Source organism: Cyprinus carpio, chromosome B9 (genome assembly GCF_018340385.1).
Source record: "Cyprinus carpio isolate SPL01 chromosome B9, ASM1834038v1, whole genome shotgun sequence".
NCBI lineage: Eukaryota > Metazoa > Chordata > Actinopteri > Cypriniformes > Cyprinidae > Cyprinus > Cyprinus carpio.
In genome coordinates, this window is record NC_056605.1 from 29,193,274 (window position 1) to 29,220,593 (window position 27,320).

General features: G+C 33.6%; 2 protein-coding genes across 9 annotated transcripts in view; one reads left to right on the forward strand and one right to left on the reverse strand.

The window, feature by feature from the left end:
- The window catches only part of LOC109055965 (STE20/SPS1-related proline-alanine-rich protein kinase-like), a 66,787-nt gene extending 47,262 nt beyond the window's left edge, over nucleotides 1–19,525 (forward strand). The window contains exons 15-18 of the mRNA XM_042731845.1: nucleotides 6,127–6,179; nucleotides 9,069–9,137; nucleotides 12,233–12,297; nucleotides 18,169–19,525. Of these exons, the coding sequence (XP_042587779.1) occupies nucleotides 6,127–6,179; nucleotides 9,069–9,137; nucleotides 12,233–12,297; nucleotides 18,169–18,243 (262 nt within the window). The 3' untranslated portion in view covers nucleotides 18,244–19,525. The remainder of the gene's footprint in view (nucleotides 1–6,126; nucleotides 6,180–9,068; nucleotides 9,138–12,232; nucleotides 12,298–18,168) is intronic.
- Nucleotides 19,526–21,578: 2,053 nt separating this feature from the next.
- Nucleotides 21,579–27,320, reverse strand: part of LOC109087828 (beta-1,3-galactosyltransferase 1) — a 141,279-nt gene continuing 135,537 nt past the window's right edge. For all 8 annotated transcript variants that reach the window (XM_042731847.1, XM_042731853.1, XM_042731846.1 and 5 more), the window contains one exon: nucleotides 21,579–23,833. In XM_042731847.1, coding sequence (XP_042587781.1) covers nucleotides 22,625–23,620 — 996 coding nt within the window. In that variant the 5' untranslated portion in view covers nucleotides 23,621–23,833 and the 3' untranslated portion in view covers nucleotides 21,579–22,624. The remainder of the gene's footprint in view (nucleotides 23,834–27,320) is intronic.

Sequence of the window (27,320 nt, forward strand, 5' to 3'; positions counted from 1 at the left end):
AATCCTACTGTGGCATAAACAGAGATACACAAATAGAGACATAATAAGCATAACTGCTGTTCCAACCATCGATTTGTTTGCCCCAGCTAAAGAATAATAATGTACATTTGAACAGATATAACTGCAGTACAAGATTTTGAGATGCATTATTTAAATGCGTGGACAAAGAGATGTGTCTTTAATCTAGATTTAAACAGAGAGAGTGTGTCTGAATCCCGAACATTATCAGGAAGGCTATTCCAGAGTTTGGGAGCCAAATGCGAAAAAGCTCTACCTCCTTTAGTGGACTTTACTGTCCTAGGAACTACCAAAAGTCCAGAGTTTTGCGATCCTAGGGAGCGTGACAGATTTTAGCGTGGTAGAAGACTAGTTAGGTACACAGGAGCTGAACCATTAAGTGCCTTGTAGGCAAGTTATAATATTTTGTAACTGATACAGAGCTAGTGCAGAGACTGTAAAATTGGGGTAATATGATCATATTTTCTTGACCTGGTAAGGACTCTAGCCACTGCATTTTGTACTACCTGTAGCTTGTTTATTGAGGATGCAGGACAACCACCTAGCAGTGCATTACAATAGTCCAGTCTAGAGGTCATAAATGCATGAACTAGCTTTTCTGCATCAGAAACAGGTAACATGTTTCGTAGCTTGGCAATGTTTCTAAGATGGTAGAATGCTGTTTTTGTAACATGGGAAATATGATTTTCAAAAGACAAGTTACAGTCTAATATAACACAGATTTTTGACTGTAGAGGAAGTAACAGTAAATCCCTCTAGTTGCAAATTGTAATCCAAGAGATTCTGTGTGCTGTTTTTTGGCCCAATAACTAAATCTCTGTCTTATCTGAATTTAATAGGAGAAAATTATTGGTCATCCAGTCTTTTACATTTTTAACACACTCTGTTAGCTTAGATCATTAAGAAGTTTCACCTGGTCTTGTTGAGATATATAGTTGAGTATCATCAGCATAACAGTGGAAACTAATCCCGTATTTTCTAATAATATTACCAAGGGGCAACATGTATATTGAAAATAGCAGGGGACCTAGGACAGATCCTTGTGGCACTCCATACTTTACTAGTGAAAACTGAGATGACTCCCCATTTAGATAAACAAAGTGGTAGCGATCGGACAGGTAGGATCTAAACCATCTTAAAGCCTGCCCTTGAATACTTGTATAGTTTTTTTTTAATCGATCTATGAGTATGTCATGATCTATGGTGTTGAATGCAGCACCAAGATCAAGTAAAACTAGCAATGAAATGCAGCCTTGGTCTGACGCAAGAAGAAAGTCATTTGTAATTTTCATTTGAAATGAAATTCTTCAGAGAGATAATTTTTTTGCAGGAAGGAGCACAATTGAGCAGACACAACTTTTTCTAAAATTCTAGACATAAACTGAAGATTTGAAATGGGTCTGGAATTTGCCAGTTCACTAGGATCTAGTTGTGGTTTCTTAATAAGAGGCTTAATAACCGCCAGCTTGAATGGTTTTGGGACATGACCTAAAGATAACAACGAGTTAATAACATTGAGAAGTGTTTTTTCTGCTACAGGTAAAAACTCTTTCAGTAATTTAGTGGCTGCAGGATCTAACAAGCATGTTGTTGGTTTAGATGCAGTGATAAGTTTATTTAGCTCTTCCTGTCCTATAGTTGTAAAGCACTGCAGTTTATCTTTAGGTGCGATGAATGAAGCTGAAGTATTAGACGCTGTAGAATCTACATTTGTTATTGTATTTCTGATGTTCTCTATTTTATCAGTGAAGAAATTCATAAAGTCATTACTATTAAACTCTGAGGGAATATTTAGATTGGGTGGGTAATATATAATATAGGTTATATATTAATATATAGTGTAACGAATGAATTGCTCATTTGTAGTTAATTTTAGTTAATTAGTTAACTATTAGATTAGATTAGATTAGATTATTTACTTTTTTGCTATTTCTATTACTTTTATCTTATTTTTATATATCTTATTTTTTATTTTAATTTCAACTCTAATTTTTGATTGGATGAATCTGACTGGAGAAGTTAAATAATATCCTGACTTTTTATCCTTTCCAAAATTTTTGAAGTAATGGTAAAACCATTGTAATTTTATTTTATTTTATTTTATTTTATTTTATGATTTTTGAGCATTGTCTTTTGTTCTGAATTGTGTTCTAAATCAATAAATAATTTGTAATGATAATAATAATGTAAGCACATCTTTAATCATCATATACTCAATTGTACTGATTTGATTTGATAATGATACTGATTTAAGTTTTATGAACCTTAAAATACACACAGATTGTGTGTATCTGTTTGTCTCTCTCTCTGTGTGTGTGTGTGTGTGTGTGTGTGTGTGTGTGTGTGTGTGTGTGTGTGTGTGTGTGTGTACATATACTGCACACACACAAACAGATACTATTTATTTTTCGATGCTATTGGGTAGAAAGCAGTAGAAAGATGTCAATGTGATAATATCAGTCTTGAAAATAAATGACAAAAGTGTAACAAGGCATAGGAGAAGGATACACAAAAAACCTGAAAACATTATAATCACTGGAAAAATCAGGTTTAATTCCATCTGCCCGCCAAGATTACTTCACACCCCTACAGACTACTTTTTATTAGCTCCATAACGGATTTATCACTGCCAGCATGATGGTTTAGCTTTTTAAAATCCTTTTTAGTCTTCAAGGTCCACGATGCCATTGACAACCCACCATGCATCATAATGTGGGATTGGCTATATAAACCTCTTAAATTTGGTGTTGGTATATTCGCCTAGAGTAAGATCCCATTCCTCTGATGATCAGTTAAGTGACCTCCTTGAGAGCGGGAGAGAGACGGAGGGGTGGAGAGCAGCACCAGTGATGATTACTGTCATTATAATCTAGTACTAGAGAAAATGAGGCTAATGCAAGTGTCAATCTGCTAAATAAGTCCACTGGGCTCAATAGCGCAGCTGGAGCTCTGGAGCAGAACCCGCACACACCGCTCGCTATTATCTAGTCTTGACCTTTCGTAAAATCAAACCGCTGGTATGCGTACAGTAAACGCAACATCAGGTCTTCTGTTGACCCTCAGGATCAAACTGGTTATGTCAAGTTTCACACTGTCACAGCACATTATAGTGTAGTAGATGATATATATATATGGGTAGACTTTGAGGGCAGTTTTGTTATTGCTAGCTAAAACAAATTTAAATATAGTACTGCATATATAAAATATTATATGATAATAATAAATATTAAACAGAAACTAATAAAAATGCCACAGAAAATCACAGTAGCAGAAATAAAACCGAATTGAACACAACTGAAAACTGAAGATATATATAAAAAAACCTAATAAACAATATTAACAAGTACTATAATAGAATAAAAATAGTCAAAATATTTAATTATGTTACATTGTTTGACAAATATTATATATGTATAATACTAATAACAGTTATTTTTGTTTATATTTTGTATATAGTTATAGATTTTGAAACTGTTTATTTGGTTGTAGATTAAAGTCTAATTACCTTCCAAATCACTCTGTTTTACTAAGAAAGAATTAATAATAATAATTATAATAATAAAAAATAAATATTATAACAATTAAGTTTTATGTGTTTGTGTCTGTGTGTGTGTATATATATATATAGATAGATAGATATAAATAGATAGATAGATAGATATATTTATACAATAGATATATATTTATATGAACAAACCATTAAAATCTGTCAATATAAATGTAACTTATGTGCTGAACCTCATAAAAGTTACATTTTATATATATATATATATATATATATATATATATATATATATATATATATATATATATATACTTAAAAACTTAATTACTTTAACTTTAACTTTAATTCAGTTTGTTACCATTTAATTCTAATTATTGTGAAATGTACTAGTGACCAGTCCAGTTTCTGAGGGAAAATTGTTTCCAAGTAAATCCAACACTAATTTCTTTGTGGGTGGATTTTTTCACAGTCCATTATAGGATTGTCTTCTTTGCAAAGGATAAATGTGAATCCCAAAAGAAGGTTTCTTAGAAGGCAGCGGGATTAAGCTCCATACTTTTAGAACAACCAAAAAAACGGTGCTGAAATTGGCTTTAAAATGGCATGAAATGTGACCGGGACATGTTCTTAACATGACACTTTTCACCCAGAGTGTACACCTACTTCCTGTCAGCAGTGTGCACTTCCTGTGCATGGTCTGTTTGACACAGTCCCCCGGTGAACCATGGGGAGCTCTGGTGACTTCAGTCTTCTCTCCTGCTTAAATGACTGCAGCCTGTGCATATTATTTGTGTCTTTTGCCTTTCCTCTGCAAATGTAACTTTTATGAGGTTGTCAGGTCTTGTTGCTGAAGCAGAACCGACTGTTTGATGTCGGAGAGAACAAAGTGAAGGTCTGGCTCAGATCTCAACAAATACACAGGGGCACTTTATCATAAACAGCAGTGAGAAGAAGCAGAGCGTAGAGTCGCTCCAGGTGTGTTTACTGAGAACGCCAGAGCCTGAGGATGATGAAGATTTGCTCCAGAAAACAACAGCAAACATCAAGGCCATTATAAACCCCACAGTTAGGAAGTCCCTCAGCCCGTTTTGGGAAATAATCATCATGTTTTCATTTTGTATATATTTACATTTTGACACTATTTATTGCGTCGTACGTTAAAGTCTGTTTTTGAGTAAACTGTTTAAGGGCACTTGACAAAAAGTATTCATTAATTTACTATGTATTTAACTACATTTAAAACATTAATTATATAGAGCGTTTTAAATGTTATTTTATTTTTATATTTAAAAATATATTTATTTATGTTTTAACTACATTTTTTAACAATTTGTATAATGTTATTTTATTTTTAAATGTATTTTATTTTATTTAACTTATTTTAAATGTAAACAAAATGTATTAAATTGTGGTATTTAACTACATTGTAAAACAAATTAAATAGACAGTTTTAATTGTCAATTAAAAATATAATATTTTATTTAGCTGTATTTTAAAACATTAGCTAAATAGACCATTTTAAATGTCTTTTTTATGACATGATAAAAATGTATTTTACCACATTTAAAAATGTGAATTAAATAGAATATTTAAAATGGCAATTTCTTTTTAAATTAAAAAATATGTATTTATTTTAAATGTTAAGAAGTATTTATTTGTGCTAACTACATTTTGAAATGTAAGTTAAATAGGCAGTTTTAAATTCCAAACCCGTAAAAGCTTTGTTCGTCTTCAGAACACAATTAAGATATTTTGGATGAAAACCGGGAGGCTTGTGACTGTCCCATTGACTGCCAAGTAAAATACACCGTCAATGTCCAGGAAAGTATGAAAAGCATCGTCAGAATAGTCCATCTGCCATCAGTGGTTCAACCGTAATGTTATGAAGCGATGAGAATACTTTTTGTCTGCCTGGGTACAACTTAGATTCGCCAAAATGGCGCCACGCTGATGTGGAGTGACACAGAGGAGACAAATTGCTGAATAAAGTCATTATTTTGGTTTTATTCGTGTACAAAAAGTATTCTCGTCACTTCATAACATTACGGTTGAACCACTGATGGCAGATGGACTATTCTGACGATGCTTTTCATACTTTCCTGGACCTTGACGGTGTATTTTACTTGGCAGTCAATGGGACAGTCACAAGCCTCCCGGTTTTCATCCAAAATATCTTAAAGCTTTTATAGGTGTGGAACGACATGGGGGTAAGTGATTAATGACAAAATTTTCATTTTGGGTTGGAGTATCCCTTTAAAGAAGAAGCTCGCTGGTTTACAAAACATGCTGATATTGGCACTGATTGCTTGCTTACTGGCTGGGAGAAATTTGCTTCCAAAATGATTATCTGGAGAGCTCGAAGGACAGGACTCAGATGAGGCTCGTATCGTGTGTGTGTGTGTGTGTGTGTGTGTGTGTGTGTGTGTGTGTGTGTGTGTGTGTGTGTGTGTGTGTATACTTCAGGCTCTCCAAACACGCTCAGTGAAACAGCACAGATGGGCCGTGATCTCACTTGGCTTTCTTACAGACAGATGGACAGGTGGATGCCCATTTCTCACTACATATATCTCCTCTCTCTCTCTCTCTCTTCATCTTTCCCTCAGGAACTCAAGGAAGGAGTTGAATGACATACGGTTTGAATTCACTCCAGGGCAAGGTCAGTGCACCTCATCAGCCACAGTCGTAGCGTTATGCTGCTTTCAAATCCTCAGGAGAAATTCCCATTTACGAGTCCAGGAAACATGATCACAATGTGAATTTGGTCAGAATAAAATGGACATGATTACTTTTTCATTTGCTGACTGAATTTTGAAGCGTTTTTGCGCTAATGCAACAAAATGAAAAGTAAAGGATGAGCATTAGATTTGCATGCTTTATGTACTGTATATATATTAGTGCTGTCAAACAATTAATCATGATTAATCGCATCCAAAATAAAAGTTTTTGTTTACATAATATGTGTGTGTAGTGTGTATATTTATAAATACACACAAATGTGTTGTGTTTATATATTAAATATATTTATATATGATATAAATTATATGAATTTAAACATATACATGTAAACACTTAAATATTTTCAAAATATATCCTGTTTGAGTGTGTATTTATATATACATAATAAATATGCACAACACACACACATATATTAAGTAAAGAAAAACTTTTATTTTGGATGCGATTAATCGTTTGACAGCACAAGTCAAGTCAAGTCACCTTTATTTATATAGTGCTTTAAACAAAACAGATTGTGTCAAAGCAACTGAACAACATTAATTAGGAAAACAGTGTATCAGTAATGCAAAATGACAGTTAAAGGCGGTTCATCATTGAATTCAGTGATGTCATCATGCAGCTCAGTTCAGTTTAAATAGTATTTGTGCAATCAAGTCAACGATATCGCTATAAATGAAGTGTCCCCAACTAAGCAAGCCAGAGGCGACAGAGGAGGGCAAGGAACCAAATGCCATCGGTGACAGAATGAAGAAAAAACCTTGGGAGAAACCAGGTTCAGTCGGGGGGCCAGTTCTCCTCTGCCCAGACCAAACCAGCAGTTCAATTCCAGGCTGCAGCAAAGTCAGATTGTGCAGAGGACTCAACTGTTTCCTGTGGTCATCTGAGATGAGGTCTTTACAGGGGATCTGTATCTGGGGCTCATCTAGTTGTCCTGGTCTCTGCTGACTTTCAGGGCTGTAGAGGTCCTTTCTAGGTGCTGATCCAAGTCAAGTCAAGTCAAGTCTGCTTTGTCAATTCTTCCACATGTACAGTACATACATACAGAGAATTGAAACTGCGTTACTCTCAGACCCTTGGTGCATACAGATAACAGTAACAGTAGAACATTAAATACAGATAATAAAATATAAAGTACAACTATACAAATATACAAATAGGTCATGTAAAAAAGAAAGATAAGTAAAGCAGCACAAGGCACATGGTAGATAGAGTGCAAACCAGTGAAGTAAACAGTGCAGATAAAATTATTTTAGTGCAATCATTATCTGTGCAATCATTATCCACCATCTGGGCTGGACACGTACTGGATCCGGGTGACTGCAGTGACCATCTGACCTGGATACAGACTGGATCTGCTGGCTACGGTGAACTCGGAATAAGAGAAGAGCCGACTAATATTAGCGTAGATGCCATTCTTCTAATGATGTTACGATGAACTAATATATTTATTGTTCTTGTGCAACCACATGGAATGACGGGAAATGTAGTTTTCCAAGCATGTTCGGTTGTAAACCAGCTAGAATAATAGTATTTCTAGTATATATATTTAAAAAATAATGATTACAAATATTATTTATTTATTTAAGATGTTTAAATAGATTAATTATATATACGTATATATATTATTTATTTAATCAAATATAATGTTTACAAATTTTTTTATGTATAGTCATACATATTTGTACATGTATTTTTATCCGTTTATTTATTTATTCATGTATTTGCTTCTTTTAATCAGTCATTCTATTTTAGAGGTTTTTAGGGTATTTCCCTGATTTTAATGTAAATTTAAGCTTTCAACATTTTTTAAAATCTATGGGAAAGTAGTTAAAATGATTGCAATTTATTTGGTATTTATGAGTACAAATGAGCAAATTAGGCAAAAAAAAAAAAAAAAAAAAAACACCTGTCCCACATACTTCTAAAATAAAATAGTATTTTAGGGAACAAAGGAAAGGGAAGCACATCCTTGCCATAGAACCAGATTGAAAATTAATTAAGAAAAAAGGAATTTTGTTTTGTTTTATCAAATCAGTTGACTGCAAGTCAACTTGTTTGCATTCTCCAAAAATTAAAATGTCATTTTCATTACATGTCATATCAAACTCCAGTTTAAGTTTGATCAGGTCAGTGATCAGGTCTTTATACCAGGTTTTAGCATACACTAGATGACTCTCTCATGAAGTAAATGTGCAGTCACTGTGCACACGGAAAACTGACTATGATTAATACCAATTTAATTCTGCCGTGCCAATACGCCTCCAGCTCAGTAAGCCGGAGCTCATAGAAAATCCAGTTTCATACTGGTAATTATGACATTGTGCTGGTGTTCATTGCGTCTTTTAAAAATGATCTTTCCGGAGTGAATTGAAGGCAGCATTAGCAATAGAGAAACCTTAAGAGACACTCAGCGTGAAAGATCTCGCAGCATTTCTTCAGTTCCTGCTCTGACTCATGATGAGCTCGACCCAAAATCTCAATTTATTCACTATTTGTGTACTCATGTTCTCATATCTTTCTATCTTTCTTTCTATCTATCTATCTAGAGACTCATTCAAAGTTTGACTGTGCAACAGTCGATTATATTTTAAAGTGGCAGAAGTTGTAAACCATAAACAACTAAGCTCGTCTTTCTTTCTATCATTGCTTGCTACATGCTCGAGATCTGACGTGTTCAGTGTAGTCCAGGCCATTGCGACTTGTTTGTTGATGTTTGTGTGCGTGGGTTTGGCAGAACATGCTTTTAACTTTGTGTTCTAACGGGTTTCTTGCTGTGATATCATGCTGTGTTTGTGTTTTTTCTCCTCAGACACTGCTGATGGAGTTTCTCAGGAGCTCTTCTCTGCTGGTCTGGTCAATGGTCATGATGTGGTTGTGGGTAAGTTGCATGTGCATTAAACTCCAATGCACTGCCTCGTTCATCAGGGTTTCTTTGGGCCTTAAAAAGATCTTAAGAAGTCTTAATTCACTGTTCCACAAATGAAGATCTTAAAAGGTCTTGAATCAGAGCAGAAAATCTTAAATTCATAGTTATGGCAAGAAATGTTGCACATAAAATGTTAAATCAAGATGCCTTACTTGACATGCAAAATTAAGATATGAAGTCTTGTTTTCTGAGAAACTGAACAAAATTGGTTATAATGCTTAAAACATGAAATATTTTATGCTTACAACATGAAATATGAAAACTTGTTTTTCCTTTGAATTAACTTGATTCATACATATTTGTTCTTGTTCATAAACTCACTTCAGTTTGATCAAATTCTTAGAAAACCAGACCTCTTATGTAATTTTGCTTCTCAGAAAATGTTTTGATTAAAGGATCTTTAGACATTTGTATTGGAAAACAAGATAAAATACTAAGAAAAAGCATCAGTTTTTAGCAGTGTGCTTAGAAGGTACAGTAAAAGTTATTTCCATATTTCTAGAAACCCTGTATTATCAGTTACAGTCTCAGTGCAGCAACTTTATTTTGCCTGTATGTCTGAAATGCAAAGCATTTATTTACAAAAAACATACATTTGAATTGATTGATGTGCATTTTTATACATTTATGCATTTGGCAGACTCTTGTCTAAGGTGACTTGCGTTGCATTGAAGGTCGACATAATGTAATAGGTATTTTTAAATGTATGCTTTAATAAATATTAATATTTTAATATTAAAAATAGTATATACATATTAACCCTCTGGAGTCGATAAACGCGTATACGCGTTTTGGGGTATTTTCTCCTGATAACCCCGAAAAGAACTTAAATTACACTTTCAGTTTTGATCGTACAGATAAGTGCAATACATCAATCGAATCTGTAAAGGGTCTACTTTTTTTGTATACAGACATAATAACAACAAAACTTTTTGCACTTATAGAATAAAGATAACAAACAAGGAGTGCTGTCTGCAGCCTTTGTCTGCGCTGATCTTCAGTTACAAACGCGTCATTAAAAATGAACTGTAACTCAGTGAATACTCAACGAAGAGACATGAGAGAGGATATCTATAGAAAGACTGACATGTCTACTTTTAAAATAAACAATTGCTGCTGAAAACAAATATTATGTGATAAAGTAATCCATATGAAAAAACAACGCGATGTCCGTTTTTCACGTCTCCCTTCATTATCTTCTAATGCGACCACGCCCCCGCGCCGAGCGCGCTTTTGAGATTCAAATGTTTCACTGAAGCGCGCGGCTTTTGAATACGCCCACACAACAGAAGACAACGCAGCGAGACTGTTCTTCAAGTTTTTATTATTTTACTGTTTGCTTCGCGATGAGAGGAATAAGACATAATTCACCCCAAAAAGATGTGATGTGGTTGAGGATTTGAGATTTGGATTTCCTCAGAAAAAAAGAATGAAGCACTTTATTCAGGAGAGATCCTAAACATGAGTAAGTCTCCTTTTTATTTATTTATATACTTGTACTAGTTTTCACATAACGTGTAAACATTTTTACTAGTTAGACTTTTTCCAAAGACTTTTTCCAAAACTATAATTCCTGACTAAATGTATAATCAAGTGAAATATTATGAAGTTTCAATAACAATATACACTACTATACCATTCAAAAGCTTGATGTAAATAATATAAATGTACCAATAAATGTAACTGTAACAAATGTAACAATCATTGCTGTTCTTTCAATTTATCCCCCCTAAAAAACCTAAAAAAAAAAATATTTTAAAATATTAAAATATAAAAATATTTAAAAAAAAAAGCTCTTTTCAACATTAATAATAATAATAATAATAATAATAATAATGATAATAATAACAATAAATGTTTTTTTTGTAGAAAATAAGATTGTTAAAAGGATTTCTGAAGGATTGTGTGACTGGGGTAATGATGCAAAAAATTTCAGTTTGAAAGTCAGCTTTGATTGTTCCTAATAAACTGTTTAACTGCACTCACAAGTGAATATTAAATTATGTTGTGGGATAATTAAATATATTCTAAATAAACTACAAACATAAAATTATATAGATTTATTTTGTCCTCACATTCTTTCTTGTAACTCATCCCTCTCAGTGACACAGCTGACTGAATGGCTCATTATGCAGCTCATTATGCAGGCCTTTGTCTTCTCAGGTGGTGAATTCATGATAGTTGACGCCTACTCGCATATGACTTTTACCAACAAAAAGTGTCTTAGAAAATTTAAATCAATATATTGTTTTCTGTAAGTGAGTAAACAAGATGATTTTCACATCATTTAGAAAAAAAAAATTCTAGGCTACAAGCTCCAGTTCTCAAAATATCTGGGAACCCAATTTTCTGTATGTGTTTTATTGCCTTATTCAAGTGATTTAACAGTTTTAGTTTTTCACAAACCACGCATAACATTTTTGTTTCTCAAAAACACAATCATGTACATACATGCTGCTCACATATTATTATAGTCCAGTTTGTGCTGATTACAGTGAGATTAGACTTTAGCCATTTAGATATTTATAAGAAACTGAAAAAAGCACAAATGTCAGGGCATGACAAAACTTCTCCAGGCCCCAAAAATACCCTTAGACTCCAGAGGGTTAATTACAAATATTAATATATATTAAATTGTATGACTTCTGGCCATTACCGCAGCTCGTGATGCTTCTGGTTTTGTAATGGAGCTCATACTGGCTTCATCTGCAAGGAGAAAATTGCAAAAGGAAACAATTCCAGGGGTCATTAGTTCACTAAACACTGAGAGCAATATGCTAGGTATACAGATGAGTCGCTCTGCTCTGAAAAGATCTGGCCATGCATCAGTAATGATATGACTGCACCAATTAATGCATGTAGTTAAAATTCACGGCTGCACACAATTGGGCTAGTAGCCCTCAGGGCAATTTGAGTTCAAGACCCCTGCTTCAAGCCATTTCAGAGCAAATGCATGAATGCTGAGATACTGCATATCCAGATATCGTTTGTATAGCTATATCGCTCAGTCCTTATATCAGTATCTCTTTCTACATGTGTTTTCCCAGTGGCTGCTAACCTACAGAAGATTGTAGAAGACCCAGTTACCTATAAAGTATTGACCTTTAAGTTGGTGAGTATTCAGATGCTAAATGTCACAGAGAATCTTGCAGGATTCCCATGACTCAGGAAAACCTAGGAATGTCATGGCCTGGAAAATAATGGGAATTAATTGTAAAATATACATATACATTTTCTAGTTATGCAGATTGTATTTAATTGGCTAGAAATTGCTCTTTGTGGGTGCAATCTATATAATTTTTTTAAATCCAATTATGAACAACTGGATTTTACATTATTTTAGAATCTATATATATATATATATATATATTATATATATATATATATATATATATATATATATATATATATATATATATATATATATATGCATGTATGCAGTTTTTGCTCAAGTTTTCAAACTAATTTATTAATTTAATAATTTATTAATTTATCAAGTACATCAAGTCAAGTTGGCAACTATCTGAAATAAAAATAAATTTGTATACAGTTTGAAGTTTTTTTATATATTTAATTTAACATTTATTGTTTTTTCATGGAAATATTACTTATTCTTATTTCATAAGTTTTATTAATTTTGTATATTTTTGTATTTTTTTCTTTTCTTTTTTATATTATTATTATTTTTATATTTCTATATTTTTAACATTTCAGTTTTAGTTGTTTTAATACACCAACTAAATGAAAATGAGAAATTTTGCTTTGGCAACTTGCCAAAATAAAGTAAGTATTTTTAAATATTTTATATAATTTCAGTAATGTTTATTTCAAGTAGTGCAAATGTTTTTTAATGGTTTTAGTTGTAGTTCACTAAAATAAACTTGTAGTTTGTAGTAAACTAGTCCAGTGTAATTGAGGCCATTGCTATTTTTTTTTTCTTTTAAACCAGTTAAGAAAAACTGGAATAGACATGGAAAGTCCTTAAATTTTTCAGAAACCAAAAGCAGCTTGCTTTTTTTTATGATGCTGTTTATTTTACTCATTGTGCATTGAATATGCAGAGCGTGCATCCCCCAGGTCCCACATAGCCATTCATTTATTATTTGCTGAAATCACGTCTTTGACAGCATAATGAATTTTCATTACATAATTCCTTATTGATTACTCTGAACACACAACACTGAACACTCAAATCTCAGAGATTAATAAGAGAGTGTTTAATGATGCCTTTTAATGCGTTTTAAAAAATGACAGAACTGGGATATTCTGGCAGATACATGAATACCCAAATTAAAATGTCACGGAATGTTCCCGTTAAATGCATATAGATGAAGAAGTGAACGCATTAGACCGCAGGATCCTGTAGGAGTATCTGTGTGGAGGATTAGACACAGATAGTGCTGATAGACGCCACTTCTAGTGAATGCTGTTATATTGGTTAGGATAGCGTTTTGCACTATCTTCTCACCAGAAGATTCATGAGAACAATCACAAAATAGGCCTTTTATAAGAATTAAGTCGTGAAATTTCAAGAATGATGAATAATAATACTGTAAGATGAAACAAGATATATTTTTAGAAAATTTTCCATTTCAAAACTCTTGATATAGTCTGTATTCGAGACTAAATTCTTGTATTTTTTAAACTTTATTCTTTAAATGTTTTTTTTTAACTGTTCTTCTTTATTATTATTTTAACAAAACTAAGATGCCGTCATATGATATACACGTTTTTATGGAAATAATTAAATAGATTATTTAGATTATTAGAAAACTTTTACAGTTTTTGTTAATATTTTGAATTTGATTTTATTTTTATTTTCTATTGTTTAAAATATATATATATTTATTAGTTTTAGTACTAGTTGTAATTATTTTAGTACTTGAAATGAAAATAAGAAATGTCCAGTTACCGATTAGCTGAATATAAATGTTAATGTCATTTTTTTTTTTTTTTTTTCAGTTAATATTTTTTTTTAGTTTTAGTTTCTCTTAACTCTTTTGTTGCAGTGATAATGACTGTTCAAATAATAATAAAAAATGTTCATATAATATAATGGATCTACAGTATATGATACATGTAACAGTTTACTTAATTATCTATTAAAACTAAAAAAAAAAATAATAATAATAATGGCAGTTAAACAACATCTGTGCATTAGCAGTCGGCTCATTCTGCTTTGGCCTTTCACTGAGAGCTGTTTTTACAGCATCTGCCAGCTCTTACCCTTAACTTCACCCTCCGACCCTCCACAGAGCTCCCAGAATGCATTTCTCACTCGCACCTGGAATGTTTCGAAAAGCACATTAGGAAGTGTGGAGTTTTATTGTTTAATTTCAGCTTGAGCGTCCCTGGAGAGAACTTCACATCATGATTAGAAAACAACTCTGAGAAATGTGCACGTGTTACAGGGACGTAGACGGCAGTGCGGCGTGTGTGGGGAATTTCTCAGGCGGCCCGGTCCTCCGATCTCATTTACTAATGTCACTCCTGACTACACTGTGTGCAACTCAGACAATTAGGCTGCTTGAATATTGAACCGTGAAGAAGACTTATGTTTGTGGTTGCTGTGTGCACACGTGCAGGCTCTGTGGCTTGAGTGTAGCAGTTTATTTGCATTAGAGCTGATGCTGAACGCTGGAAATACATTGATTTCAATGGGAATGGTGCATCGCAAGGGCTTGTGAAAGTGATGTTGTGTCATGCAAATAAAAGTTGGTTCTCCAAAAAAAATAAAAATAAAAAAACAATATTGTTTGTGAATAAGCCACCAATTTTTTATCGTGATATCTAAATGAGTGATTTTAGTCGCACCAAAGTTATTGTTTTCTTATAACGTGAGCATGCTAATAGCTCACTTCAGCTGTTAGGTGCAAGAGACTGTGCTAATGCTGCATTTTCAGTATAATCCCCGCTGAAGTGCAGTGTTAGGCACAGAGTACAGCAGATGATTTATTGCTTTTAGATAAGAAGTTACTACACTAAAAAAGGGAAAAAATATTTAAAATAAAAATAAAATATATTTTTAAATTGAATATATTTTATTTTTATTATATTATTCATTTTAGTTAAATATTTTTGTCTTAAATTAGTTTTTTTTTTCAGTTTAATTGTATGTGTTTCTATCTATCTATCTATCTATCTGTCTGTCTGTCTGTCTGTCTGTCTGTCTATCATTTTAATGTAATGGACTTTTACATTTAATTTATTTTTAACTTTCTTTTCATAATTTTCTTTGTTTTAAATAAAATATTTAACTATATATATATATATATATATATATATATATATATATATATATATTAAAAATATAATATATATATATAGATATATATATATATATATATATATATATATATATATATATATATATATATATATATATATATAAAGATAAGATAATTTTAAATATAATTAATTTTATACAATAAAAATAATTTCATTGAAAAAAATACATTATAATGTTGAATTTAATTATTTTATTTTTTTAATTAAAAAGGTGTATATTTTTCATGTTTTGTGTGTGTGTATAGAACGAAAGAGAGAAATTTAAATATAATTTAATTTAATACAATACAAATATTTAATTTAAAATTAATTTATTTAATAAAATTTTAAATGTAATTAGTTATTTTTTATGTTAAATTAAAAGGTATATTTTTTATTTTTTTTTATTGTGTGTGTTTGTATATAAATAAATTCATCATAAATAAAATTATTTAAAAATCTATTGTTATATGAGTGTTTGTGTGTGTGTGTGTGTGTGTGTGTGTGTATGTGTGTGTGTATATATATAAACATATGAATAGAAGATGACACACACACACACACATTTACTGTATGTATGTATGTATGTATGTATGTATGTATATATATCTATAGATAGATAGACAGATAGATATAGATAGACAGACAGACACACAAGCGTGCACACACACAGACACATTTCTGGACGTTTCTATCATTAACCCTCAAATAGCTGTCTATAGTCTATATAACTTTTATTTCACCATTGTCTACAATATGTGTCCATCAGAGTGTTTTCTGCACGTGTAAGTGCTCAAACACACACACACACACACACACACACACAGAGTGATAGAAGTAGTCCTTCCTTCCTCTGTGAGTAATTCATAATGCTTCACCCAGGAGAAATGTGAGTTACGCCAGCCAGGAGTTTTATGGTCAGACCTTTCTATGGGTCACAGTCCGTCTTATTTAGCAGGAGCGTGAACTCAAGCTCGTATTTCACGGCAGTGTTTTTCAGAGAGAGTAGACGCTGACCAACACATAAATACACACACACACACCTCTGTCTAAGATCAGTCGCCTGACCCTGAGCAGCTGATACTTTCTGTGTCTCCTCCAGAGAAAACAGGCAAGTGATCGATATCCTCCAGACACTCGGGCTGGTGTTACCTGCGATAAGATGATCTGCTCTCTGCACAGCACCGCTCCGTCATTAGACACTTGTCAAAGACTGACCAACATTTCATTGCTTTTTCATGTTTTCTTCTGCCTTTCATCCCTTAACCTCCCTTTTTGAAGTCTCGTCGATATTAGTTTTTGCAAATGAAGTCAAAATGTGAAGTATAGGGAATAGAGGAATGATCAGGTTCAGTGCAAGCTAAACACTATTGAAAGAATTTGTGGCATTATGTTGATTACCAGGTACCTTGAATTGGTTTGTTCATTAATTAATTCATTATTCTTTTTTTATTTTTAATTATTCGATTATTATTTTTTTTATTTTAGTATGCACAAAAATGTAAGTAGAGTTATCCAGATTCAATGCAAGTTGAACTCTATTGACATAATGTTGATTACCACGTACGATACATTCATTCATTCATTAGTTATTTTATTTATAGTATGCACTTGAAATGTAGGTGATGTGTACCCACATTCTGGAAGGTTTAAAGTCACGCATGCAAAGCTGTTATTGTTGTTAAAGCAGTTGATTGAAATATTCAGTAAAAACCCATTTATTATATGAGCTGTAAAGTTGCCTAAATTGTGCTTTGGTGAGGTGAAAGTTTTCTAAGTGGATAAACATCTGGTTATGTGTTGCTGATGAATTTGAATTATTTTTATGGTATCCTTCATTATATTGTGCGAATGTTACCAGGTAAAGTAACAAAACTATCAAAACTATACTCTATTAAGCAACAAAGTGTAAAGCACACACAAATTGTCTTTATATATATATATATATATATATATATATTATATATATATATATATATATATTATATATATATATATATATATATATATATATATATATAAAACCAGAGCTATTGCTATTCAGTTACTGAAAATTGATAACAGAGCTAGTCTCATTCCAATATGTATAATTTTGTGTGTGTGTGTGCGTTTTAAGTGTCTTGTGATAACCGATATTTTATTTTATTTCATTATTGCCTTTGGTAATCTATATTATGCCTATGATTATGTATTTATTATATTGTAATATATGTTTTTAATTTAATTTTAATATTATTATTATTATTTTTTTATTAAGTCAAGTTACTGTATAGCATGTGGTAATCTTCATTATGCCACTTTTTATTTTAATTTTATTTTATAGTTAAATTGTTGCATGTTGTTATCTCCATTATGCCACATTATGTTTATTATTTTATTTATTTTATTTTATTTTTATTATTGCCATATTTTATTTATTTACTTGTTTATTTTACAAAAAGTCAAATTATTGACTGTTGTAATTTAAATTATGTCACATATTCTAATATTATTTAGTTATTATTATTTAATATTATTTAGTAATTTTTACTTGCTTTATTTTTTGCTAAGCGTCAAATTATTGTCTGTAGTAACCTACAGTATGCCACCAGTGCTGAAAAAGCTTAACATGTTTAACCCAGAACATTCCTTTAAATAATGCTTCAGCAATCACTCAGGCTGTGATTTGTTTCAGCTGCATTAACATGCATCTGTTTCTTTGTGTTTGTGTCTCCAGGCGTCTGGTTGTGACAGCACAGAGATCCCAGATGAGGTGAAGTTGATTGGCTTCGCCCAGTTGAGCGTCATCTGATAGCATCTCATTACCACAGCAGAGGGAGAGCAGGAGGACGGAGAGAGTGAACGCTGCTACCGCATTCAAAACTCCCACCTCCTGCTCCCATTCAGGTTTTCCTTTTCCTCCCGAATCACCTGCCCTCTTCCGTGAATGTTTGCACCTGTTCAATCAAACACAGCACTCTTATTCAAACACACACTCGCCCCTCGTTCCCAGACGCTGTATGCCTTTCACCAAAAGGTGAAGTCCCAGAATTCAAAGCAGGAGCTCATTATCTCAGGAGGCAATAGCTAGTGAAACAAAACTTATTATTTTTTAAATTATTATTATAATTATGATTGTTATTGTGTTACCTCTTAGCTCTTACCATGTTGTTATTATTTTAAAAAATGCCTTTTATTTCACACAAGAGTAGCGCAGATCATAGACCACAAAACTGAAGTGGAGACGTCTCCCTCTGAATGTAAAAAGCACATTTTCATTCTGAAGGTTAACGCATTCAAACTGTATTGTACATAGACCTTCTGATGTGTAAATTAAGGGAATATTTTGTTGTTTTAGTTCCAGCTCAAAGAGTACGAGAGCAGAGAACCGAATGCTGCCATGTGCAAACGTACTGCTTTCTTTTTTCGGGACAGTGTTGATGCTTCGACGCTAGAGGTGCCTTGTTTTTGTTTAATCCGTGCCTAAGAAACGTAGGTTACAGGCTTGAAGCCGTTCGGCTGCCGCTGAGCGGGAAGAACGCTGCTTGTCTGCAGATTTGCTCATAGTATTCTCAGCGGCCGGTGGCTCGCGTTGAAGTTAACAGCTGATGCACTTTGATTTCATGTGGTGCGATGTACCTGCACCTGCGACGCTTACACCCTAACTATCCACGTTTAACCCGTTAAAGCTGACAAACAAGCTCATCGCTACCACAACACACACCTTAATCCTGATGTATCGTATTCACAAGACGAGCGATGGTTACGCGTCATTTTTACAGCACTCGAATGTGTTTGTTTTTGAGCCCAGAATGCATCTGTCTATCAGCGAATGTGAAGTATTTCGTAAAGGAAACCAAATGTCTACAGAAAAGCCATCTGTGTGTCCAAAACGAGTATAGTAGCTTGAATTAAATTATTCTGTTCTCAGCCCAAATGTAAATAAATACTAAATACTTTATTATTATTAAGTTGAATTGTGTTTTCTATGTACCATGCGTGTTCCCTCCCTACTATTCATCCTTTCTGTAATCAGCAAAGATATAAACTTTCTGCGAAGGTACAACAAATAAAACTGAACTGCTACTATTGAACCTGAGCTCGGCTGTGTTTTGGAAGAAAAGGGATCTTAACTGAATAATGTGATTATGATATTATCTTTTGCCTGCCTCTGTGTGTATTTTTTATACAGTAATTGCTATAATTTACCACCGGCAAACCCTTGATGAAAGAGATTTCATTACAGTGTTTTAGTATCTAATCGTCTCCTCATGAAATGGGGAGAAAAACGATCAGATTTTTGTGAGATGTAGAGCGTTTATGTGAGCACTTGAACTAGTGGGATGGGGGATTTATCAAATATCTGAAATGATTTTGCTGGAGACATAAAATTAAGCAAAACTGATTTAAATGTAATATTTTATTATTTTTATCTATTGGAGCATACTATGCATGAAAAGTACTACGGTAATTATTTGTACTTGTTTAAAAAAAACATTTCAGAAATATTTAACTTGATTTTAAATGCATTTTTCTACAGTAGCCTAAAATATCAACTTTTTAAGCTATTGTAGAGCAAGTGCATCAATATATGTGCATCCTAATATGTTTATCTTACATTTACCTTTATAGCCTTGATACACACACACACACACACACACACACACACACACACACACACACACACACACACACACACACACACACACACACAATGTGCTTATAGACATTAAATTGCAGCATTGGTTATGGTTTATGGTTTTTGCATGTTTCATTTTTTTATTTTGTACGAATGGAAAGAACCAAAATATTTAAAGTTTTTTTTCTTTTCTTTTTTCTGTTTTTTTTCCCCAAATGTTTTATTTTCTCCCAATTTCTAAAAGTTACTTGCTGTCCATCATGCTGTAGAAGTGGGTTTAGATGATTTTATTTTTATTTAATTTTTATTGTAACAGAAGATCTTATAGACAGAGAAGATCAAGATTTTGAATGAAAATCTGGGACATCATTTTTTATTTATTTTTTTTGCTGTTTTTGGATGTTAAAAATTGCATATTTTTATAAAATAGGCTATATAATGAAATGAATGTCAGATATGTCAAGATGTTGTGGAATTTTAATTGTTGGATCAGACCTCAGAGCTGGGACTGGCCAAAGGCACTTTTTAAGGTAATGGGACACAAAAGTGTGCCACTATTCAAGTTAAGTGCCATTTTCTGACACTGTACTCACCAGGATGCTGATTGCTTTTAATCCCTCCCTGACAACAGCCTCCTGAAAGGCGTCCCATAATAGACACCCATTCCTGATTGAAAATCGGTTGGTGTAAAGCACTGGCTCCATTGTGAAATGCACAACAACAATGGCAAAGACCGTCTTTATGTGTCACTGGTGCTGACAGAGTTTGGCACGTCTCGAGCTGCCTGACCAGTCTGCCAAGTGCCACTACTCTGGGCATTTGGCAGGACAAGTGACTGGCAAAAACCTCCAAGGATGGAGAAGGTGGGTCGGACATTTCGCTGGATGTCAGATTCAAAAGTGACAGAAATTTAATGGAATGGGATTCATTGGAAGTTACAAAACTTAGTTCCCAAACAAGCAGATGTTTTACAAATCAGCCCTCTAAATGCATACCAATGTGGTTTCAAAGCCATTGGAAAATTATCCAGCCATATGGCTGCAGATAATACCCCAATTTTCTGTAAAACTTATTACTTTAGGAAAACATTAGCATTTATTGAACATCAATGTCTATTATCATATTGCTGCTGCTTTTTAATTTTACGTTTGGTTAAATTGGGTTAAATTTATGCACTTGTGTTGAAGTACATTACTGTACATTAAATTTGGGGTTGGTACATTTTTGAAAAGACGTCTCTGTTGTTCACCAAGGCTGCATTTATTTGATGAAAAATACAATTAAAAACAGCAATATTGTGAAATATTATTACAATTTATAATAGCTATTTTCTATGTGAATATCTTTTAAAATGAAATTTATTCCTGCGATGCAAAGCTGAATTTTGTTCAGTGTCACATGATCCTTCAGAAATCATTCTAATATGTTAATTTGCTTCATTGATGAATTTTTCAGGATTCTCTGATGAATAGAGATTTCAAAATAACAGCATTTATTTGAAATCTTTTGTAACATTATAAATGTTGTTGCTTTCATTCATTTATTGTGGGCCGGCTGAATACGATTATTAATTTCTTTAACTCTTTGACTTGAGATGACCTTGAGTAAATTATTTTATTATCCCTTTAGAATCTTGAATATAAATGAGCAAAACATAAAACTAAAAAGATCAACGCTTCCAAAAAAAAAAAACACTGTTATATATTTTTATGTAAAAATACACAGTATAATAGAATAGTACCCTTGGGGAATAACATTTTTGTTCACAGTTAAATGCCACGTGTCCCCTCAATTACTCCAGACAACTTAAAAAGAAAAAAATTAAACACATGTAAATCACATTTTGGCCTCAATGAAATCAAATTCCATAGAAGGAAAATAAATCACTTTCAAGTTTTTTTTTTCTTTTTTTTTCATGTTTCTCACCTTCATTATATTCTACATTTACACTGCGTTCCTTAAGCAGCATTTCTACAGGTTTACCATGAACAGTAAATACTCACTAAATGACACTTGCTACCAAGCGTTAATGAATTTAGATATACAGATTTACAGTATAACTACAAACATTAGCTGTTCTGAAGCAATGATGTTCAACTTCTAGGAGTAAGAAAATAATTTTTTATACTTATAAATAAGGAGCTATACATCACTGTTATCTTTTTCAAGAAAAGAAGTTTCTGAAAGTGTAAACAAACAATGCAGGCGCTTCCACATACAGTAAACAAAGCAATGGTACTTTCGTTTGTACAACCAGAATAATGTGCAAAGAAAACTGAATGATCAAGGACTTTACACTGTGCATCCGAACCAAAAGAAACTAGTTTTACTAGTTTTAGACACACTGGCACAGTTATAATATTAACATAAATTGCACAATCCCCAACTGGTTCTCAAACGATGGGCTCGGTGTGTTTCGAAATCGTTGACAAGCCCCAGAAGGATGTTAGTGTTTCTAAGAAAGAACTACAGTTTGCCCCAAGGCTCTGTGTTGCATCTGTGCATCGTGGGGATTTATAAAAGGGCACAAATACACATCCTCAGGCGGTTCCCACTAACACTTGAGATGCTTCTTGCTGGTCATATCGTTCCAGATACGATGCATCTCCTCAGGGGAGATCTGGTGTACGGTAATGACTCGACGGTACCTGCAAAGACTGTAAGCCATTTTCCAGTGATTGAAGCCACTGTTCTGATACGGGTGAATGGCCAGCTTCCTCAAACACACCCCGACATAAACGTCCTCCAGATGCAAGAGTCTGGTGTGCAAGGACGTCTTGTAGATGAGCTCCGCAACATCCGCCGAGAACACGTACCCAGTGCCGGAGCAAAACGGTGGGTACTTGCTCTCGGGGTAAAGGTCTCTGGGCATGTACCACTTGCTGCGCATGTCCCGAATGGGTCCGCCGTTGATGACGTATCCCGTGAAGTACCTCCGTCGAGGTTTGGTGGCCGGCTTCAAGAGTTTATACACCAAGTTGTCCATGTTCACGAAGATATCGCTGTCCGTTTTCATCACGTACTTGGCTTGGTTGCAGAAAGTGGCCACCCAGCGCATTCCCATCAGCGTTTTGAGAGTGAGATTGTGGTACGAGTCGATGAAGTCCTCGACCACGATGTCGTGAAAGATCTCGCTCTCTTGCTCCACCATCTGGTTGAGCACTGCGTCCGTGCTGCGTCCCAGAAGAAAGAGCGTAATGATGCGAAGGTCGCTGAAGGTGCTTTCGTCGCCCCACGTTTCCCTGATGGCTTGGCGGGCATTGAACTCTTTGTGTGTGGTCGTGATGAGGATGACGAGGAAGGGCACGTTGGTTTCGCATTTCTTGGGCTCGTTGATGATGAAATCGAAGGCGTGGGGGTTCAGCGGACGCGTCCTGATGTTGCCGAAGGTTGTGGTGGCGTTGCTCTTCTGCGCTTTCGCTGTTTTACGCGCCGGGACAGACAGTTGGCTCACATAGGACGACGTGGGACGGGATATACTTAGGTACCACAGAGCGCTGGCCCAGCAAACGACCGTCAACACGTAGAGGCATGACACTTTTGAAGGCATTGTGATGCATTTACATGCACTTGGAGCAGTAGATCTCGAACAGCCTCGCAGCCATTAGCGATGGTACCTCAGGCAGAAATGCAGAACGAAGCGGCATTTGTATGCAGCCTGACGTCAACTGTCAGAGAAGTCTTCTCTTCGTATGAAATCAGTGGGATTTTGTAGCAGGGTTTCGAAGGTTCCCTGACACTCTTCCGCATGTTCCACTGAAATCTGAAAAACAAAACAGCAACAGTTGTTTTCAACTAGAGGCCAACTGACAAGTGGGTTCCTCAACTGAAGGACCACATGATGTGAACGATAGAATTTTTCAGTTACATATATTCATCTGGCAGGATGTTTACAATGCATTCATTGTACTTTTTTAAAATCAGTTTTGCTTTCACTGGGAACTGAACCCATGACTTTACTGTTGCAAGCGCCATGCTCTACTGTATGAGCTACAATAAGTTTTAATGACAACAAATATAATATGCACAGAAATATGCTATTAACTCTTATTTTAGATGATATTTGTTAAAATTTACAACTGTCAAGAAATTTACAATGGGGATCAACTTTTTAACACACTGAAAATGATAGCTCTCTGTGCCAGATGAAGACCTGACTGGTCGAAACATTCTTGGAAAATAAATGTTCTTGGAGCTATAATTTTCTATGTGTGGATTATTGATTGATTGTCCTGCCCTTGAACCAAATTTTTGGGTCTTTTGGATGTGTGCACATTTTTGCAGTGCTTTGATATTGCTGAAATGCAATAATTTCAAAAGAGCTAAATCAATTAAATCAAAAGATGATTGCATCATGATCTACAATGATCTATCACTATTTTAAACATGATAGATGTTTAGATGTTTGACAGTCACCACTGATAAGCTACTACTATATATAATGTAGAAACTTTAAAATGGAAGCCTAAATTTTCTTTAAAACTGCTTTGCAATGATTTTTATTGTGAAAAGCACTGTACAAATAAACCCAAAAAATATGTTTAGCCATTTCAACACTATTTATATTGTCATATACTGGCTTTTGGATTATAGCAGAAAAAAAAGTTCTGTGACAAAGTTTTTGATTCTTACACGATAAGTTCAAGATAATTTTCACAAATAAACACTTAGGCCTACTAATTTTAAGCCTACAGTAAATACAATTATCGGAAGTAAAAAGCTAAAGTTAAAGAACTACACCACAGTTGCACAGCTTGAAGATCAAGTTTCCCCAACAACTTTCTTTACTACAGGCAATAAGATAAAACATTTTTGACTAACAGATATCACTATATCACTCTTTTTTTTTATTTTTTATTTTTATTTGTTCTGCACAGATATCACATGGATACAGTACAAGGAGGGGAACGAAACCCAGTTGGGTTTATACAGAGTTCCACTCCACTTACATGAATAAACAAAAAGGCACGCAGACAAATAAGTTGACTACTAAAAAAAGAGAGGGGAAAAACATATTTTCAGAAGCATGATTGTCCTAATGAAAGTAACTTAAAGTTACAGATGTTTAAGGGAAATAGTAAAGGAGAATCAAAAGTAAAGAGTAGCATATAAGAGTCAGCACTATACTATACTATAACAAAAACTGTCATTGTAAAATCAAAAAATCTTTCAACTGTTTTTTAAAGACAAGCAAAGAAGACATGGATCTTAGGGACAAACTTAATTTACTCCATAGTTGAGGACCCCTAATGCTGAGGTCAGTTTTATGACCTGAAGTTCTAAGAGAACGGCAAGACAAGATTTATTTCTCTATGCCTTGTTTGATGGATATGAGTATCTGAAATAAAAGTAAAGAAGTGTTGTAATGTTGGTGGAAAATCTTCTCTCTTATGAATAAACTTATGAATAAATTATGCATGATAAATAAACATTGACTTTCTCAATTGATAAAATCTTGTATCTGAGAAATAGAGGTGCAGAAGGAGCATATTTAGAAGAGTAGGAAATCATACACAAGAACTTCTTCTGAATTTTAACAATTTTTTGCGAGATAAGTGGGAGAAGTAGCACTCCAGACAACATTACAATAATTCATAAAGGGAAATAAAAAGCTGTAGTTAAAGCATTAGATGAGCAGATGAGTGAATTGAAGGTAAAACAATTCTTAGAATACTTAACATTTTAGAGGATCTTGTACAAGACTAGATCAACATGTTTGGACCAAGTTAAACCTTCGTCAATCAGGACACCGAGAAATTTTGTTGAAGCCACTTGAGTAACTGGAGCTCCATCAATTTCTATACAAGCATGTTCTTTGGGGTCGAATTATTAATATATGTGAAATATCATAAAATTACATTTTTTGACATTAAGCGTTAGCTTGTTAGTGCGAAACCAATTTGATAATATTTTTAACTCGTCATTAACATGTTGGATCAAGGTGACAAAATCCTCGTGTACTGCAATGAGATTAGTGTCAACTGCAAATAATATAGGTAGGAAATGATCACAACAAAGGAATAAATCATTAATATAAATTAAAAACAATAAAGGACCCAGAATAGAACCCTGAGGAACCCCAAATGAAATTTTAGAAGTTTTAGAAAAGAAACCATTAAGATAAACAAATTGTTCTCTGTTAATAAAGTAATTGCGAAACTACTCTACCTATCTGATTTATCACAATGCATTATGACACCTGTTTTATATTACATGTTTTCAGAAATGTTGTTTAACTATGCAAGTGATGCATTTTCTAATCAAATATGCAGTGATTTGCATAAATCTCCAGAAAAGAAATCTAAGCATTGGATAAAGTCCTTGTTTCATTTTGTTGACGTACAGTATAAGAGCAAAAGGTTTATACACAGATTTAGGATTTCTCTTTTATCACGCCATAAATTAGAGAATAGTCAGCAGTCAGGAAAAAATAACGTTTAATGAATAAAATGCTATTTTAACTGCTTTGTTTTAAGAAAAAAGATATGAATACAACTGTAAAGTTTGGTGCATGACATGTAAGTGAAAATAAATAAAATAATAAAATTAACACTTAAAAGTGTATTTTGAATGTTTTCTTTAATCTAGTCTGAAAGAAGACCAGTTATAAAAGCACAGTAGCCCAAAATCTCTAAATAGACCAGTGCATGAAACAACAATGGTATTGCCTGTTGTGCCTCGTTTTTTAAAATCAACAAGTTGGAAAGTCTGAGATGAAACAGTTTGCAAGAGTGTGAATAAAATATGACGTCAGGCGACCTGAAATGCAAGAGACATGGACTATTTATACTTGCTTTTTCAGAAACTTGACAGCAGGGAAGATTCTGTCATTATTTATTTGCCCTGGGGTCATTCCAAACTCACTTCAAGGTGTAAATAAATAAAAAATAGAATTTTTACTTTTGACTGAACTATCCCTTTAAGAGGAAAAGAAAGGATGCAACCAAACCTGAGGAACATTGGTTACTTTAGTAAATACAGAACATCCCTCCTGCTGGAACACAGGAGCAAACCCACCCCCCAGCCCTAAATATTTGAATAGACAGTTAGCCAAATATTATGATTCTTATGGACTGACATTGCAGGAGATTGTTAATGTTTGAATGAATGAAAGAATATGAGGTGGAGAATGTGCATGTGTTTGAAAGCAGCAGTCATCTGTCGTGTTGCCTGTATGGAAATGAGAGCGCTGTGTGAATCCTGCTCTGAAGTTTTCAGCTGTTTAGACTTTTGATAAGGGAGCTGTGTCT